The 18,599-nt window shown below is 37.5% G+C and overlaps 2 protein-coding genes and 2 non-coding genes across 8 annotated transcripts; 2 read left to right on the top strand and 2 right to left on the bottom strand.

Annotated features, from left to right (window-relative positions):
- Positions 1 to 1,256: 1,256 nt before the first annotated feature.
- Positions 1,257 to 2,636, bottom strand: LOC139698473 (single-strand selective monofunctional uracil DNA glycosylase-like). Of its 2 annotated transcripts, none has more exons than XR_011702950.1 (3): positions 2,040 to 2,636; positions 1,610 to 1,873; positions 1,257 to 1,448 (listed from the first exon to the last, which is right to left on the bottom strand). XR_011702950.1 is itself a non-coding variant. In XM_071597352.1 (3 exons), the coding sequence occupies exons 1-3, from the start codon at positions 2,432 to 2,434 to the stop codon at positions 1,278 to 1,280; spliced, it is 708 nt and encodes a 235-aa protein (XP_071453453.1). In that variant the 5' UTR covers positions 2,435 to 2,636; the 3' UTR covers positions 1,257 to 1,277. The 2 variants fall into 2 exon arrangements, 1 of the variants encoding a protein (XP_071453453.1); XM_071597352.1 differs by having other exon boundaries at positions 2,162 to 2,636.
- Positions 2,637 to 3,245: 609 nt separating this feature from the next.
- LOC139698475 (small nucleolar RNA U3) lies at positions 3,246 to 3,455 on the bottom strand. Its single transcript, XR_011702952.1, has one exon. It is a non-coding gene; the product is annotated as a small nucleolar RNA U3 (small nucleolar RNA).
- A 4,752-nt stretch (positions 3,456 to 8,207) lies between these two features.
- LOC139698474 (small nucleolar RNA U3) lies at positions 8,208 to 8,417 on the top strand. The gene has a single exon (XR_011702951.1). It is a non-coding gene; the product is annotated as a small nucleolar RNA U3 (small nucleolar RNA).
- On the top strand, positions 8,234 to 17,685 carry LOC139698472 (single-strand selective monofunctional uracil DNA glycosylase-like). Of its 4 annotated transcripts, none has more exons than XR_011702948.1 (6): positions 8,234 to 8,697; positions 9,790 to 10,053; positions 10,215 to 10,373; positions 15,280 to 15,395; positions 15,483 to 15,681; positions 16,917 to 17,685. XR_011702948.1 is itself a non-coding variant. In XM_071597351.1 (5 exons), the coding sequence occupies exons 1-5, from the start codon at positions 9,229 to 9,231 to the stop codon at positions 15,532 to 15,534; spliced, it is 864 nt and encodes a 287-aa protein (XP_071453452.1). In that variant the 5' UTR covers positions 9,027 to 9,228; the 3' UTR covers positions 15,535 to 17,685. The 4 variants fall into 4 exon arrangements, 1 of the variants encoding a protein (XP_071453452.1); XR_011702949.1 differs by lacking the exon at positions 8,234 to 8,697 and adding an exon at positions 9,027 to 9,159; XR_011702947.1 differs by lacking the exon at positions 8,234 to 8,697 and adding an exon at positions 9,027 to 9,501.
- Positions 17,686 to 18,599: the final 914 nt, after the last annotated feature.

Genomic DNA, 18,599 nt, shown 5'->3' with positions numbered 1-18,599 from the left:
GGTTGGGAGTTGGATATCTGCTCATCATGTGGAATTTAAGGCTGCTAATATTCATTGATATAGAGCACACAATTTCAAAGACTTTGCGTGCAGTGAAATATAAAATATGACATCCTTCACTGTCAAGAGTGAAGTGTAACTGCAAGAGATGAAGTTTCATAAAATTATTCGCTGAGCACTATCAATTTAAAACTTCCAGTTTGAAACCTCTTTAATGAATCCTCTCATTGTAAAAGGCGATTAAAATATAAAAATTACCATTGTTTGAAAGGAAGACAGACATAGTGCACCTAGATATGCCAATAATGTGAAACATACAAAACAGTTGCTAATAGAGAATATTGCTCAGTTAAAACTCATTTTATTCTTGGTGATTGTTCAGAAAGCAAAATAATGTAGTCTCATGGGATACTCATATCTTACGTGAGACGGTTCCAGACCCCATCAAAAATCTAAGACAAAGGAACCCTCTTCCTCTCCTCCTATAACACATTAAACATATAATGCATTACTAGAAAACTTTGAGCATACTCGGACCACATGTTTTGGTTACACGGTCTGTACCTCACTGTTGCAACAATCTTACATAAAAATAAAGCAGATTTCTTTTAATTTCTTATTGGGCATAATCAACACCACTTTGGCAGTACTATTTGCACCTGCTGGCGGCTTGAATGCCCAAAGGCCAACATCTGTGATTAGGTTTCTAACAGTCGTCTTTAGTGTGGAACCAATTTTATCTATGGACCTAGCTTAGAACTCATTTGTAAATTCAAACTAAAAAGGTTCTTCTTCCTCATAGACTGAATTACATGACTGATCAAATCGCTAATCAGATGGAATGAAAACAGGATTTGTTCATAATTTTTCTTTCCCTTCTATTTTCAACTTTCTTTCTACGCCTTTTATAAAAGTTCGGAGGAGAAATTTTTACCACTTCTCTTCAGTGGATCCACCCCTGGCATTAGTATAGAAAAGTTTCAACAATGGACGCTTGTTTCCAGTTGACATACGTTATTCAACTAATTTTTTGTTCAAAGGTCATCAAAATTAAAAGAAAGAAGTTCAGAGAAAATGTAATTTTGGGGTTCGCCGTGGCTTAATTATCCTGGAAACTGAGGTATTCACTATAAAAAAATACTATTCCGAAGCAATAAACACTGAAGAGTGAATGCAGTGCAGTTATTCCCAATACATTTTATTAAATTTCACAAAAATATGGCCTAGGTTCAAGGCAGAGCTGCCCGATTATTCATTCTGTAACCATAATTGTTTAATTAAGTATTTACCATTATGTGCTCCTTGAGGTCTGGATTTTCTCGGAGGACAAACTTAGCCCTTGTTTCTGCATATTTCCCAATCGCTACAATCACTCCAACATGAAGAAGTCTCAGGACATTTACTAAAGCAGCATCACATGGCTTTCTAATGAGATCCAGCTGCTCTTTCTTGAGAATTATTAAAGCATAAATTACTACTAGTGATAGTCATTACATATGTGACGGTAAATAGAATAACTTGTCCCAAAAAGAAATAGTATCACATTTTCTGTTATATTTCCAATCCTACAATAAAACACAGATATATGTCATAAATTAAAATAGGTAACCTTCAATTCTGCAGGTGTAATATTCCGACCAGATTCGGATAACAGCAATAATGGGCAATGGTTGTAAACAACAGCGTTAGCAAGAGCACACTCAGGCGTCGAGCATATTCGGCGAAGCAGGCCCCAAAAACGACGCCCACTTGTTTCGCTTCGATGACAAGATAATCCGCGAACAAGACGCTGAGGATGTTCTCTTAACGGGCGACCAACCACTGCATTCAGCTCAAACCAGTCACGAACCATGGACACTTCTCCGAAAGGTATCTACAAAATAAGACCGAAAGTTATTTTTCTTTCAGCGCTATGACACATTTACATGAATTCAGACGAGCGAAAAGTCAATATGACAGCTCTTTCTCCTGAAAGGTTAACATTAATGTCGTCATTTCAGATCGAACAAACATTAAAATTCTTTGCAATGCCAGCATACTATTGTTTCATGAACATTCCTTTGCACTGCGTGTTTGAGAGGCTTTTATAATTTTCTCTGGGTCCATCTTGACAACTGCAATGACTTCAAGAAGAATTTAACATTATTAGTAGCAGGCTAACCCCAGTTTGCGCCATTCCCCACGGACCAGGATTCATGCCGAGAAATAACAACCTCTTCGTTGAGTCACAGTATTTTTTAACAAACATGGAATGTAGATGAAAGGCATAATCCAAGGGATTGTAGACGTAACTGACGGGGGAAGTAAATTTCAAGTCATTTAAACAGTTGCTCAACGCACACTCAATGGCCAAAAGTCTATCTGCCACCGAATAGTCGGACTGCCTCTCTGAAACTTCAACGGGGCTCGAAACTGAACTACTGTAGCAATCCATCGTGATTGTTCATGACAATGTTTTCAAATTAATAAGAAGGTTGCAAATCTCGGAGGCAATGTTACCAACCTATTCACTCAATAGAAAACGTTAAGTTTCGCCGGGTTAACCACTACCTAGACACGATAGAATGAATACCATAAATAACCATAAACATGCTCAACATTATGAGCACGCATTCCCGCCATATGCATGAAGTCTGAACATGTGACTAACGCAATGCGGCGGGAAGATATGTTTTCAGGAAAATTACAATTAAAATACAATGACACGTTTGTTTCCACCATGCTTCAACGCTGGCGGTGCAACTGAAATAGTGCCACATGATAAAGGAATTTCTTTCAGTAGGAAAGAATAATGCATTACAAAATTTTAGATGTCCAGTTTCTCGTTGTTCCTGCAATGGTGAAGACTTTCCTTTTCTAAACATTACCCTGGCAACAAAATGTTGGCGATGAATTAGACGCGTGGACGTCTACGGTCATACTTAATTTTGCGAGGAATAAAATGGTTTACTCAGTTGAAACCTACTACTTTTGTCTTATGAAAAACTCTTGGTTTCCTTAGGAACAAGTGTGTAAGTGTAGTTTTGAAAAAGCATTTATGATGAAATATGTACTTGATTGAAATTAAGTAATAATATACATTTTTCAATGATGGGAATATAATAGTGAAAGAGCAACAATAATACGACGTGAATATAGAACTACATGGAACCCGACGTGCCATCTCACATGACGTATTGTCATTGTCACGTAGAGTGACTAGATCATTATAAGAAGTTAAGTAATGGTGTTGTTTTTGTAATTCGACCACTCAGAATGTGACAATGCCATCGGCACCATTGCTGGTGCTGAACGATCATCGATGACTCGGATTCTAGGATAAACCATGAATTCCAAGTCGTTCTCACGCTCAGGCAAAGTCACTATTTATCGTCCTCGTGGCGAATGGTACACTCATGTTGTGACAAGAGGGCACAGATACATACTACAGAAATGATCCTGTGAAGTATGATCTTGATGAATTAAGGAGGGTGCCGTGTCCGGTTTCTTACCTACACCAAAACGCGTCGCGGGTACCAATTATTAGTATCTAACATTTTCTTATTTATATCGTAGGCACAAGAATATTGTTCCATTTTAATAATATTTAAACATATTTACCAGAAAATTGATATCTTATTTTTGCCTTATATTGCATTTTTTCGGCTCAGAGTCCGTATTTCCGTCTCTGACTGGAACCAAAACGGCGCCGTATTTGAACATGGCCACTGACAGACGCAAGGGCTACTCGAACTTGTGCTTCGAATTCGTTTATAAATAAACATCAGTGTACCTAGTGTTACTCTCGAAATTTACTTTTTCACTAGGCCTCAGCAGGTACCTTGCCAAAAATCCTCCTAACTCCTAGGATTCATTGAGGATTAATTGTTTTGGGAGATAGTTGAGGCCGCTATTTTATGACCTGTGTGTCACAGGTGTATCATTGACAGCACTACATCTACATCTACTTAATACCCCGCCAGCCACCGCAAGGGCGTGTGGCGGGGGGTGTCAGGACACCACCCATAATTAAGAAAGAAAAAAAACCGCACGCCAAAGCCACAAATTCATACATCCACAAAAAAAACATGGAATACAGTCATGCAATAACACATGCAAACACTCAAACCACCAACTAACATACACATGCGCCTACAAGTATACCTAACATCTTTGCAGTGTTTAATTTTGTTCCGACTTGTTAATTCAGTGTTTTTAATATTTCTACATCTACATCTACATAATACCCCGCAAGCCGCCGCAAGGGCGTGTGGCGGGGGGTGTTAGGTCACCAACCGTAAAAAAGAAAAATACCACATGCAAAAAAAACAACACGGAAAATTACACCCACAGCAGCGCACACACTCATGCAAAAATCCCTTCATCCAATACTCATGCAAACACATATACCGCAAAACAACTAAAAAACTGCACCCCATGATCGCTCATGTGTTCCCCGGGTGGGCGTGGAGGATCGTTTGGTGCTTTTGTGTTTTTGTTGTAGACGCTCTGGAAAAAATGGTTTAAAATATTTGCCTTTTTCACGCTATCTGTAATGACTTCTCCATTTTCCGTCTTCAAAGAGTGAACAGTGGGACGTTTACCCTGTATTTCCCTAGCATAGGACCAGAATGACTTTGGATTTTCCTCAAGATATTCGCTTAGCATTTTAGATTTAAAAGAGTGTAGTGCTGTGCGCATAATACTTTTCGTCTTACTACGACATTCTTTTAGTTGCTGTTTGGTTGTATTCATATAAATTATATCGTCACTTTTTAAACTCTTTTTAAAATTTGACTGTAGCTTTCTTTGCCTTCTTAATGCCGATCTGACTTCCCCGTTGTACCATCTAGGTTCCTTACTGTCGCATTTGAGTTTGGACGGGATGTACGTCTTTATTCCTTCGCGTAAAATATTTAAGAAATAATTCCAAGTGTTCTCTGTATTTGTTGTCAGTGTTTTTGTGATGTATTCTGGTATTTTTATGTTTAAATATTCTCTTAGTCCGTTAAAATTTGCCTTGTTGTATAGGTATATTTTACGCTTTTCTTTGTTTATTTTGATGAACTTAGTTTTTAACTCTACAAGAATAGCCTTATGGTCACTGATTCCGTCTATTATTTCAATGTTAGTAATGATTTCGGGCATAGAAGTCGCAAAGATGTCTAGTATGCTTTGGCTCCGTGTTGGTGATTTAACAATTTGTTCTAAGGAGTGTTTTGTGAATATATGAAGGAGTTCTTGGCATGAATCTCTGTTTTTGGCAGATTTTCCTACGCAGTAGTTGTCCCAGTCAATTGACGGTAGATTTGTGTCCCCAGCGATTATAGTAATACTGTTGCTTTGTCTGCTGCTGATAGTGGATATTTGTTCGTCGAGCTTGTGTAGGACATCTGTGTTAGAATCTGGGGGTCTATAAAATGAACACACGTATAGGCTTCTGCCGTTGTAGTCCTTAATGTTGCACCAAACGCTTTCTATGTCATCTACGTCGCATTCATATCGTTGGCTACTAAGATGTGACTTTACTGCAATAAATACTCCCCCACCCAACCTATTTGGTCTGTCCCTTCTGTAAATTGTGAAACCGTTTGGAAAAACCTCATTGTTTGCTATATCTCCCGTGAGCCAACTTTCTGTTCCAACTACTATGTCTGCGTTTGTACTGACAAAAATATGTTCAATATCCGATATTTTGTTTCTAATGCTACGGCAGTTTAATGTTATAATTTTAATATGGCTAATAACTTCTTGTTTTTCGGTTTTATGTACGCTAACAAAACTGTTTTGAGACGATTCGTGGTGAACAGAGACAAAAGAATTACATTCACTTGCATTGCTATCTGTTATGTATGTAGAGGCACCAATTTTATTAAATTTACGTGAGTTATATGTTGTTTTAACGCAAGTGTTTGTTTGTTCAATTTTTTTGGGGATATGAGAGGCATTACCTGAACTGAATTGACAAAAAGCGCTGGATTCTACTTTATTTTTCCCAATATATGACCTACGCTCTTGCCTACCAGCTATGCTAAACCCTCGAAACGTGTTCGTGTAACCTACGCGCTACCAACTGCGATGCCTCGGTAGTATAATGGACCCCGGAGCGATTAAGGGGTACCCGACACGATGAGAGGACGGGCCTCAGATCAACGAAGTCCGCTCCGATTCCCCGGCAAAATCCCAGCAATCTCTGATTTAAACCCTCAATGCCGCTCCAAACGAGCCTTCCGCGGTCTACACGCGGCACAATACTACATATACTCAATTTAATTGGGACCTTCAACTCTGCCTCGACTCGTTTCACCTCCGAGTGCATCTCCTTAAAGGAGCGCAGGATCTCTTCAGATCCAAGTTCCGAGGCGTCGTTTGTCCCGACATGAGCCACAATGCGTAGCTTGGAGCAGCCCGTATTACATATTTCTAATGTTAATAATCTGCCAAAAACAGAGATTCATGCCAAGAACTCCTTCATATATTCACAAAACACTCCTTAGAACAAATTGTTAAATCACCAACACGGAGCCAAAGCATACTAGACATCTTTGCGACTTCTATGCCCGAAATCATTACTAACATTGAAATAATAGACGGAATCAGTGACCATAAGGCTATTCTTGTAGAGTTAAAAACTAAGTTCATCAAAATAAACAAAGAAAAGCGTAAAATATACCTATACAACAAGGCAAATTTTAACGGACTAAGAGAATATTTAAACATAAAAATACCAGAATACATCACAAAAACACTGACAACAAATACAGAGAACACTTGGAATTATTTCTTAAATATTTTACGCGAAGGAATAAAGACGTACATCCCGTCCAAACTCAAATGCGACAGTAAGGAACCTAGATGGTACAACGGGGAAGTCAGATCGGCATTAAGAAGGCAAAGAAAGCTACAGTCAAATTTTAAAAAGAGTTTAAAAAGTGACGATATAATTTATATGAATACAACCAAACAGCAACTAAAAGAATGTCGTAGTAAGACGAAAAGTATTATGCGCACAGCACTACACTCTTTTAAATCTAAAATGCTAAGCGAATATCTTGAGGAAAATCCAAAGTCATTCTGGTCCTATGCTAGGGAAATACAGGGTAAACGTCCCACTGTTCACTCTTTGAAGACGGAAAATGGAGAAGTCATTACAGATAGCGTGAAAAAGGCAAATATTTTAAACCATTTTTTCCAGAGCGTCTACAACAAAAACACAAAAGCACCAAACGATCCTCCACGCCCACCCGGGGAACACATGAGCGATCATGGGGTGCAGTTTTTTAGTTGTTTTGCGGTATATGTGTTTGCATGAGTATTGGATGAAGGGATTTTTGCATGAGTGTGTGCGCTGCTGTGGGTGTAATTTTCCGTGTTGTTTTTTTTGCATGTGGTATTTTTCTTTTTTACGGTTGGTGACCTAACACCCCCCGCCACACGCCCTTGCGGCGGCTTGCGGGGTATTATGTAGATGTAGATGTAGAAATATTAAAAACACTGAATTAACAAGTCGGAACAAAATTAAACACTGCAAAGATGTTAGGTATACTTGTAGGCGCATGTGTATGTTAGTTGGTGGTTTGAGTGTTTGCATGTGTTATTGCATGACTGTATTCCATGTTTTTTTTGTGGATGTATGAATTTGTGGCTTTGGCGTGCGGTTTTTTTTCTTTCTTAATTATGGGTGGTGTCCTGACACCCCCCGCCACACGCCCTTGCGGTGGCTGGCGGGGTATTAAGTAGATGTAGATGTAGTGCTGTCAATGATACACCTGTGACACACAGGTCATAAAATAGCGGCCTCAACTATCTCCCAAAACAATTAATCCTCAATGAATCCTAGGAGTTAGGAGGATTTTTGGCAAGGTACCTGCTGAGGCCTAGTGAAAAAGTAAATTTCGAGAGTAACACTAGGTACACTGATGTTTATTTATAAACGAATTCGAAGCACAAGTTCGAGTAGCCCTTGCGTCTGTCAGTGGCCATGTTCAAATACGGCGCCGTTTTGGTTCCAGTCAGAGACGGAAATACGGACTCTGAGCCGAAAAAATGCAATATAAGGCAAAAATAAGATATCAATTTTCTGGTAAATATGTTTAAATATTATTAAAATGGAACAATATTCTTGTGCCTACGATATAAATAAGAAAATGTTAGATACTAATAATTGGTACCCGCGACGCGTTTTGGTGTAGGTAAGAAACCGGACACGGCACCCTCCTTAATTCATCAAGATCATACTTCACAGGATCATTTCTGTAGTATGTATCTGTGCCCTCTTGTCACAACATGAGTGTACCATTCGCCACGAGGACGATAAATAGTGACTTTGCCTGAGCGTGAGAACGACTTGGAATTCATGGTTTATCCTAGAATCCGAGTCATCGATGATCGTTCAGCACCAGCAATGGTGCCGATGGCATTGTCACATTCTGAGTGGTCGAATTACAAAAACAACACCATTACTTAACTTCTTATAATGATCTAGTCACTCTACGTGACAATGACAATACGTCATGTGAGATGGCACGTCGGGTTCCATGTAGTTCTATATTCACGTCGTATTATTGTTGCTCTTTCACTATTATATTCCCATCATTGAAAAATGTATATTATTACTTAATTTCAATCAAGTACATATTTCATCATAAATGCTTTTTCAAAACTACACTTACACACTTGTTCCTAAGGAAACCAAGAGTTTTTCATAAGACAAAAGTAGTAGGTTTCAACTGAGTAAACCATTTTATTCCTCGCAAAATTAAGTATGACCGTAGACGTCCACGCGTCTAATTCATCGCCAACATTTTGTTGCCAGGGTAATGTTTAGAAAAGGAAAGTCTTCACCATTGCAGGAACAACGAGAAACTGGACATCTAAAATTTTGTAATGCATTATTCTTTCCTACTGAAAGAAATTCCTTTATCATGTGGCACTATTTCAGTTGCACCGCCAGCGTTGAAGCATGGTGGAAACAAACGTGTCATTGTATTTTAATTGTAATTTTCCTGAAAACATATCTTCCCGCCGCATTGCGTTAGTCACATGTTCAGACTTCATGCATATGGCGGGAATGCGTGCTCATAATGTTGAGCATGTTTATGGTTATTTATGGTATTCATTCTATCGTGTCTAGGTAGTGGTTAACCCGGCGAAACTTAACGTTTTCTATTGAGTGAATAGGTTGGTAACATTGCCTCCGAGATTTGCAACCTTCTTATTAATTTGAAAACATTGTCATGAACAATCACGATGGATTGCTACAGTAGTTCAGTTTCGAGCCCCGTTGAAGTTTCAGAGAGGCAGTCCGACTATTCGGTGGCAGATAGACTTTTGGCCATTGAGTGTGCGTTGAGCAACTGTTTAAATGACTTGAAATTTACTTCCCCCGTCAGTTACGTCTACAATCCCTTGGATTATGCCTTTCATCTACATTCCATGTTTGTTAAAAAATACTGTGACTCAACGAAGAGGTTGTTATTTCTCGGCATGAATCCTGGTCCGTGGGGAATGGCGCAAACTGGGGTTAGCCTGCTACTAATAATGTTAAATTCTTCTTGAAGTCATTGCAGTTGTCAAGATGGACCCAGAGAAAATTATAAAAGCCTCTCAAACACGCAGTGCAAAGGAATGTTCATGAAACAATAGTATGCTGGCATTGCAAAGAATTTTAATGTTTGTTCGATCTGAAATGACGACATTAATGTTAACCTTTCAGGAGAAAGAGCTGTCATATTGACTTTTCGCTCGTCTGAATTCATGTAAATGTGTCATAGCGCTGAAAGAAAAATAACTTTCGGTCTTATTTTGTAGATACCTTTCGGAGAAGTGTCCATGGTTCGTGACTGGTTTGAGCTGAATGCAGTGGTTGGTCGCCCGTTAAGAGAACATCCTCAGCGTCTTGTTCGCGGATTATCTTGTCATCGAAGCGAAACAAGTGGGCGTCGTTTTTGGGGCCTGCTTCGCCGAATATGCTCGACGCCTGAGTGTGCTCTTGCTAACGCTGTTGTTTACAACCATTGCCCATTATTGCTGTTATCCGAATCTGGTCGGAATATTACACCTGCAGAATTGAAGGTTACCTATTTTAATTTATGACATATATCTGTGTTTTATTGTAGGATTGGAAATATAACAGAAAATGTGATACTATTTCTTTTTGGGACAAGTTATTCTATTTACCGTCACATATGTAATGACTATCACTAGTAGTAATTTATGCTTTAATAATTCTCAAGAAAGAGCAGCTGGATCTCATTAGAAAGCCATGTGATGCTGCTTTAGTAAATGTCCTGAGACTTCTTCATGTTGGAGTGATTGTAGCGATTGGGAAATATGCAGAAACAAGGGCTAAGTTTGTCCTCCGAGAAAATCCAGACCTCAAGGAGCACATAATGGTAAATACTTAATTAAACAATTATGGTTACAGAATGAATAATCGGGCAGCTCTGCCTTGAACCTAGGCCATATTTTTGTGAAATTTAATAAAATGTATTGGGAATAACTGCACTGCATTCACTCTTCAGTGTTTATTGCTTCGGAATAGTATTTTTTTATAGTGAATACCTCAGTTTCCAGGATAATTAAGCCACGGCGAACCCCAAAATTACATTTTCTCTGAACTTCTTTCTTTTAATTTTGATGACCTTTGAACAAAAAATTAGTTGAATAACGTATGTCAACTGGAAACAAGCGTCCATTGTTGAAACTTTTCTATACTAATGCCAGGGGTGGATCCACTGAAGAGAAGTGGTAAAAATTTCTCCTCCGAACTTTTATAAAAGGCGTAGAAAGAAAGTTGAAAATAGAAGGGAAAGAAAAATTATGAACAAATCCTGTTTTCATTCCATCTGATTAGCGATTTGATCAGTCATGTAATTCAGTCTATGAGGAAGAAGAACCTTTTTAGTTTGAATTTACAAATGAGTTCTAAGCTAGGTCCATAGATAAAATTGGTTCCACACTAAAGACGACTGTTAGAAACCTAATCACAGATGTTGGCCTTTGGGCATTCAAGCCGCCAGCAGGTGCAAATAGTACTGCCAAAGTGGTGTTGATTATGCCCAATAAGAAATTAAAAGAAATCTGCTTTATTTTTATGTAAGATTGTTGCAACAGTGAGGTACAGACCGTGTAACCAAAACATGTGGTCCGAGTATGCTCAAAGTTTTCTAGTAATGCATTATATGTTTAATGTGTTATAGGAGGAGAGGAAGAGGGTTCCTTTGTCTTAGATTTTTGATGGGGTCTGGAACCGTCTCACGTAAGATATGAGTATCCCATGAGACTACATTATTTTGCTTTCTGAACAATCACCAAGAATAAAATGAGTTTTAACTGAGCAATATTCTCTATTAGCAACTGTTTTGTATGTTTCACATTATTGGCATATCTAGGTGCACTATGTCTGTCTTCCTTTCAAACAATGGTAATTTTTATATTTTAATCGCCTTTTACAATGAGAGGATTCATTAAAGAGGTTTCAAACTGGAAGTTTTAAATTGATAGTGCTCAGCGAATAATTTTATGAAACTTCATCTCTTGCAGTTACACTTCACTCTTGACAGTGAAGGATGTCATATTTTATATTTCACTGCACGCAAAGTCTTTGAAATTGTGTGCTCTATATCAATGAATATTAGCAGCCTTAAATTCCACATGATGAGCAGATATCCAACTCCCAACCCAAAAGTAGAGCATAGATATCCCATCATGCGAAATACATACAAATTCATGTGATTGCTGTTCCATCCAATTTCTTTAAATGTGTTGAAAGGCTGTTATATTGGCCAAAACATTTATGACCAAGCAAAAGTTTTTGGTGGAGAACCATTTTGTACTATACTTTTTTGTTTTCAACCAGAAATACTACAGATGAAGAAGTAAAGAAATATATTTTTGGCAAACATTTGGAGGCATATTAAGAGTGACTGATCTCTGTTATCTTAAGAGGGGTTATCTTTTTTAAATATTGTCCCAGAATTGGTCCGAGTCAAAATCATCAGAAGTAATGAATTCACTGATTGCAGTTCTGGAGAGTAAGATTTGATAAGTAAATGATCATTTGGGTGAAATATTTATTATTGCAAAGCAGACGGCAGATAGGTTGGCTTAAAAATTAACCTAGGAGATATGGCTAGCTAGGAAAATTATGGAGTTTATAAGGTAGGGAATGTTGGAAGATTACAGTAGGGTTTTGGCATATATTCCTCTCCTAGGATCTTAGTGTTAAGGTCCTCTTCATTGAGGACCCATAAGCTTGGTTTGAGCAGGATGTTCTGCATGTCTTGTACTTAGCTTCTCTCCGTCATGAGAGTGTGCTCAGCTTGAATTCTTTTCAAATTTAAAAACCTCTCAATTCCCTAATTATAAGATGTGGGAACGTATTGGACTTTATCTGACTGGAAGTCAATTGCCCGCAATATAAATGGCTTTTAAAGCTTCTGATAAAAAGATACATTCTACAATCCATAATATTCTTCAGGTAATTAGCAATTTAACTGTGACAATTTCTAGTGTTGAATGTTTTTTCTCAGCATTATGTGTATGAAAACTTGGCTGTGGGCAATGATGTTTGAAAGGATATTGATTAGTTTAACCCTTAACAGATTTAAATGCATTAATTTAAATCGGTAAGACAGATGATTTTCTAAGAATGGAAAAATATATTTTCTCTGTACAAGGAACCTTTTTAATCTTCGTGATTTTTAATTCTTTTAATGAGTGAACCGCGTCTTTCCTCACAATATAATAAGTAGGCAAGCTTATAAGTATTCTCTCATTTAATGCTCCATTCAAAAATAACTGTGGATAATTATATGATATTATTGAATTGGCTCTTACGGCTAGCAGTATTAAATAAATGAAATGACTCCAATAGCGGTAAACAATTTACCTTTCAAAACAAAGTGCAAATGAGGTTAGTTGGCTAGCACCACAAGTCAAAGAATGGGGTAAAGGTTAAAACAAAAGGAAAGGGATGAGAAAGGTGAATACGAGTGCATGTATTTCGGCCACAGAGTAGCCCTGTAATTGAAACAGGACACCACATGACAAAAGACAATCTAAATCTTCTAAAACAAATGAGGAATAATTTACTTGATGCTTACGAGAGCACTTGGATTTTCAAAGACAGAGGCAATCTCTTAAACGGCAACACAGGACCTATTTCCTACTCCTCATTATTCTCCTTGTTAAATTTGAAATAGTCCTATGTGTTTATATTGAATCTACGGTCTCTTAAATGTTTGTGCTTCTCGTCCCTTCACTTCCGCCCTTTTCCTCTTCCCTAACAGTCACTTCCTTGATCATGAGGTGTTCCCTTCACTCTCTGAAACATTCTTCCCCCTCCCCCCTTCATCAACGGCCATTTCGTAGTAGTAGTATTTAGGGGAGGCGACCGACTGCTGAGGTCACTTGCACCATAGGGGATGGACAGGAAAGGATGAAGGGTGGAGATAAACCTGGCGTCGGCATTAGCCTACTCTTTACGAAAGGCACCAAGGGGTCCGCAGCTTAACGTCCTATCTGACGGACGGCGTACTCACTCAAAGTGCCCTCCACAAAGCACCTCAAGAAGGATCGAGATAACTCTAAGAAAAATATTCAACACCACCGGGATTTGAACCCGAGCCCTCTGGGTGGGAAGCCAATATGAAAGCCACCCCACCAATCCTGATCCCTGCCATTTCGTCCACCTTTCACTTCTCCTTCCCCTACAAACATAGGCTCAACGTTTGTGCTAAGCTTTCCCTTCACTTCCCCCAACTTCTCCAATGCTCGTTTCTCAATCATGCAGCTTCCCCTCCCCTTCACCAACTTTTTGTATACCCAATCTTCTCAAACTCCTCAACTATTGGCTCCCGTCTTTTTCACCCTCCCCACATTTCACACTATTACCCTTATTCCTCCCTATATATTCTTCGGATGCCTTCAACCCTTTCTCACTTCAACGTGTATTGTCGTGACGATTCACCTTCAGTACGCTGAAGAGGGCTACTTTGTGGCCGCAATACACATATTTGTGTTCACCTTTCTCATCCCTTTCCTTTTGTTTTACCTTTACCCCATCCTTTGACTTGTGGCGTTAGCCAACTAACCTCATCTGTACTTAGTTTTGACAGGTAAACTGTTAACCGCTATTGGAGTCATTTCATTTATATGATGATCATTCTGTGGTTTTGAGAATTGATTGAAGCATTATATATTAGCATAATAGCACTATGTGCTAGTGTATATTCACATATCAAGTTGAACTGTATAATAATGTTTACATATTTCTGTATAGTATGATATAACATGTACATATTGCTGTGTAGTTTGTTGCCTTTTTACATATTTCTATTTAGTCTGTGATTTATCATATATGGATGCACCTTATATCACGTGCAATGCTATATTGCCTCTTGCTATATAGTATTGTGTCCTGATCGCCTGGTGAGAATAAGCAATAATACAGTCAAATCTGGTTACTATGCCACTTTTGCTGTGTCCCCACAAAATTCAATGCAAAATAAATTTACTGTGCCACTCCCTACTCTTGCTACTATGCCACTTTTATGCGGAGCTTTTTGCGGAGATATTGCGTGCATGGGACAGATGACTCAGCCAGCAGGGACGCAGAGTGCTGGTCTGTCTCGAGGAATCATAGATAACCTCATGTGCCACTACAGGAAGCTCCTGGGGATCGAGATGGTGCGGGGGCTAACATACTGGCGTACTGGCCCTGAGGGCGCGGGTTCAAAACCCGGCGGTGTTGATTATTTTTCAGAGGCAGGCCAATTTACTGTTACAGTGTTGTTAATGTGTCTGAATATAAGCCTGACATTCATACTTAGAATTCCTGGTTATTTATATATAATTTCTAATATTTATAACTTAACCTTACCTGTAATTATTTTAATGTATACATATGTTTTCATTCTCAAATGTTGTCTGTTTTTCAATCCAGCGCTTTCAAGTGAACATTATCAATTTCTGTGGAGATAAACTGAGGTATTACAAAAATATAGTCAGCAATTAATAGGGAATAATGGTTTGTTGTGGGCATGATTGTTGAATTTCAGTGGTCGCTACCAAATAATAGCAGTTTTGGAGTATTGATTATTTTTTATGAGTTTACCATGTGATTTAAATAAGGTTTGAAAAAGTTAAATCACCTCATCCTGCATCCTTTTTTTACCATATAATGTTTCAAAATTGATTGTTTAGATTACCTGTTTCAGTTTTTCTTATAATCCGATTGGCAATAATAATTTTTTGATTGATGTATTTATTAAACCTTATTGTGTTTCATTTAAATAGGCTCTTCAACTTCACAGAGGTTATTCGTCCCCAACATCATTCCAAAAAATGCGTGTGAAATTAGCGACTCAAGTTTTTAGTAATCATGTTGCCACGGGAGTACAACATTGGAAGAGGTGAGAAAATAGATTTGTTTTCTATGTTAATGTAATATGTTTTTTCGCATCATCTGGATTTAGTGCATCTCTCGTTTGTTCTTGTAGGTGTTTAGCGCAAGAATGGGCAGGCCACAGCAGAATTCCCGAGGGAAGTTGATTCTACTTCTGACTACTTCAACGGAACAATGGATAACCAATACAATAAACCCATGAGTTGGCCGCCAGTAATGTGAGTCGTCATATCGATCACTGGCAATCAGCCCTTGCATTAATCAGGCCACAGGAGTTTGTGGGAAAGAAAAAGGTAAACCAACTTCCTTTGTGGGTGGTTAACAACCATAAGAGCATTTGATGGTTTCTGGCTCAACTTTGTGGAATTTCATGTTCATTAAATGAAGAACGTAATGTAATTTTCCACTGTTCAAGAACAATGGAAAAAATAAATTGTGTTCTTCATTTAATGAACCATAAGAGCGATAATGTTGTTGTGGGCTGAACTGAAAACTAAGCAGTTCTGGCACCTCAACACAAGAAACCTCAATCAAGATCCAATAGGAATTTTTCCAATATTATTACATTATAATGATATAAGGATAATCGAAACCCCAATACACACCAGTTCCTAACAGCTTAGAAAACTGCATTAATTAATTATTTTCTTTTCAACCAAACCCATGGAAATACCGTGGGTGATGGCCGTGATCTTTTGACTGAGTTATCTTCTCTTTTTCATGAACATATTCAGTACAGGAGAACCAGCTGACTGCAAAGAAATGGAGTTGATGTTAAGTACCAAAATACGGGTTCGGTTGCATATGCTTGTGTTCATGTGGTGCAGACATTTCTCGAGATTCATCCTTGTTGACCAATGTAGAGAGCAACCCTTACAACAGATCCTAATTTATTAAAGGATGCCTTTTTATATTTTCTTTTATATGATGACCAACTGAGCACACCTGTCCCTCTGAAGAACTTCTTTCTGGTATTTGCCAAGGCGTCACTGTAGCTAGGGGTGAATTAACACAATCAGGTCACAGGAAAAATTTGTCCAATTTAATTACCCCAATGATGTAAGAAGCAGTTGATTTTCAATTTTTCAGGTGTCAATCTCATAGACTTGATTTTAGAATTTTTTCCTTTTAGTTATCACTGGAGTATCCATTAAGCAGTTTTGTAGAGAGATGAATAAAATGAACTGATTTATTATTTTTACATTGCCTGTCTTCAATAACTCTGGGAATTAATTCACTATTTGTTTCTAATTCTTCATATTGTATTCGGGTATTTACTTTCACATATTCCGAAGACTGGATATGAATAATATTGGCCTATATTTTTTTGTAGTTGATATTTTTTTTCTATTTTAATGCTGCCAAGCTGGTTACCTCTTGGCTGGTAGTGGAATATTTAGCCACAATATTTGTTTTTTGTGATGCCATTATCTTAAATTACTTTTATTGCGTTTTCATATACATTTCTAACTAGTGCACAATTCGTTCAAAATGCTACAATTCTAATAAAACTTTTTTTTTATTGCAGAGCCAGGTACAAGAAAATAAGGAAGCATCAATGGAAGATTTTAGTGCTGCCTATCAAAGATTAGCATTCCTTTTGTAAATCTTTGCTGTTAACATAGGCATTTACATGTGAAATTCCAAAGAAACTGCGGGAGATGCCGCAACAGTAACTCTTGACGGAGTCATCCGCTAATGTGCATTTCAATGCAACAATTCCAGAGTGTAAAAATCATTCGCCTTGACTGGAATTCGAACCCAGATCCCTCAATATCCGGTCGAGTGCTTTAGCCACTTAAGCTACCGAGGCGTCCTTTTAAACTCTGAAATTTTGGAGCTTTTAAAGGAACAAGATGTTACAATGTCACTGGTATTCGTAGTTGTGCGAATTGGCACATTAGCGGATGACTCTGTTAAGAGTTACTCCTGCGGCATCTCCTGCAGTTTCTTTGGAATTTGTCAAGGTATAAGCAGCCTAAGTGTTTAAAAGTTGGCTTTAACCTCGTGGGCTGTGGCACGTTGCGCACGAATACAAATGCCTGTGACATTTTTTGTACGGTATATTGTCACAACATCTTGTTCCTTTAAAAGCCTTCAAAATTTCAAAGTTTAAGAGGACGTCTCGATGGCTTAACTGGCTTAAGCACTCGACTGGATATTGAGGGATCTGGGTTCAAATCCCGGTCAAGGCAAATGATTTTTACACTCTGAAATTGTTGCATTTATATGTGAGATCCATTTTTTAATTCATAATTTGTGTTTTTTGAATTGAATTTGTGAGTTTCTCCATTCAATAAAGATATGTATAATGACCAATGCAAATGTTTTTCTTTCCTGCAAACATCACCCAAGTCATTTCTTGATGTTGGGGCTTCGTTTGGTGTGAAACTTTAATAAATATTTTTTTATTAATTATTCAATTAATTTCAATCAATTATTCAATTAAAATATAAGATTTTTCTTCTACATGTGATTATAGTTTCTTTTCAAAAATTTATTGGTTAATTTTATCAAGTCGACCACTGTATGGCATCTGTTTGATTCTACCCTACTTTCTATTCAATTTAGAATGATACAAAGTTAATGCTCAGTCCCAAAAACAATTTTGAGAGTAAAAATTTGTCACAATTGGTTTTCTGTAAGTAAGAATGTAATGACTATAACAACACTATCATAATATTTATTAAACCTTTTTTCCCTAATATTTAAAGATTTCATAATTAAAAAAATTGTTAATCTCATATTCCATCATGACAAGAAATGCATATTGTAAGTTGGGTTTGACATAAATTTATTTTAAAATAGAAATTTAAACACTACCAATCCTCAGCATTATAAGTGAAATGTATTGACATGTGTCTGGAAAAGGTATTGAGTTTAAACCCCTTCTCATTAATTATATTTTCTCTTTAAAAGTTGAAGTAATGCAATAACAACAATTAAACATTGAATTTTAAACATCCAGGAATTCATTGTAGAAAATTTGATTATTTGTATATTCGTACCCATCAACTCTCCCAAATATACTTCTTGGTATTCTAAAAATATTACCTATCAGATTCATTGAGTAATAAGACTTTCCTGTATAGCTGTTCCTGAACTTCAAACAAAATTGCACTTATTCTTCTTTTTTATCTAAAATTCTATTCATTGATTTGTGGCTATTTCATGATTACACTAGTTTTAATCATCAAGTAATGTCTCCATG

Source organism: Hetaerina americana, unplaced genomic scaffold, assembly GCF_022747635.1.
Source record: "Hetaerina americana unplaced genomic scaffold, ioHetAmer1.1.p SCAF_864, whole genome shotgun sequence".
Taxonomy (NCBI): Eukaryota; Metazoa; Arthropoda; class Insecta; order Odonata; family Calopterygidae; genus Hetaerina; species Hetaerina americana.
This window is presented reverse-complemented; position numbering and strand designations above follow the sequence as displayed.

What these genes read in the sequence shown, in the direction of transcription:
- LOC139698473 (XM_071597352.1), bottom strand. Translation starts at nt 2,434, where the DNA reads ATGGATTGCTACAGTAGTTCAGTTTCGAGCCCCGTTGAAGTTTCAGAG. An exon ending in GGGGAATGGCGCAAACTGGG is followed by an intron (nt 1,874 to 2,161) that starts GTTAGCCTGCTA and finishes CTTATTTTGTAG; the next exon opens with ATACCTTTCGGAGAAGTGTC. An exon ending in TTACACCTGCAGAATTGAAG is followed by an intron (nt 1,449 to 1,609) that starts GTTACCTATTTT and finishes ATAATTCTCAAG; the next exon opens with AAAGAGCAGCTGGATCTCAT.
- LOC139698472 (XM_071597351.1), top strand. Translation starts at nt 9,229, where the DNA reads ATGGATTGCTACAGTAGTTCAGTTTCGAGCCCCGTTGAAGTTTCAGAG. An exon ending in GGGGAATGGCGCAAACTGGG is followed by an intron (nt 9,502 to 9,789) that starts GTTAGCCTGCTA and finishes CTTATTTTGTAG; the next exon opens with ATACCTTTCGGAGAAGTGTC. An exon ending in ACCTCAAGGAGCACATAATG is followed by an intron (nt 10,374 to 15,279) that starts GTAAATACTTAA and finishes TCATTTAAATAG; the next exon opens with GCTCTTCAACTTCACAGAGG.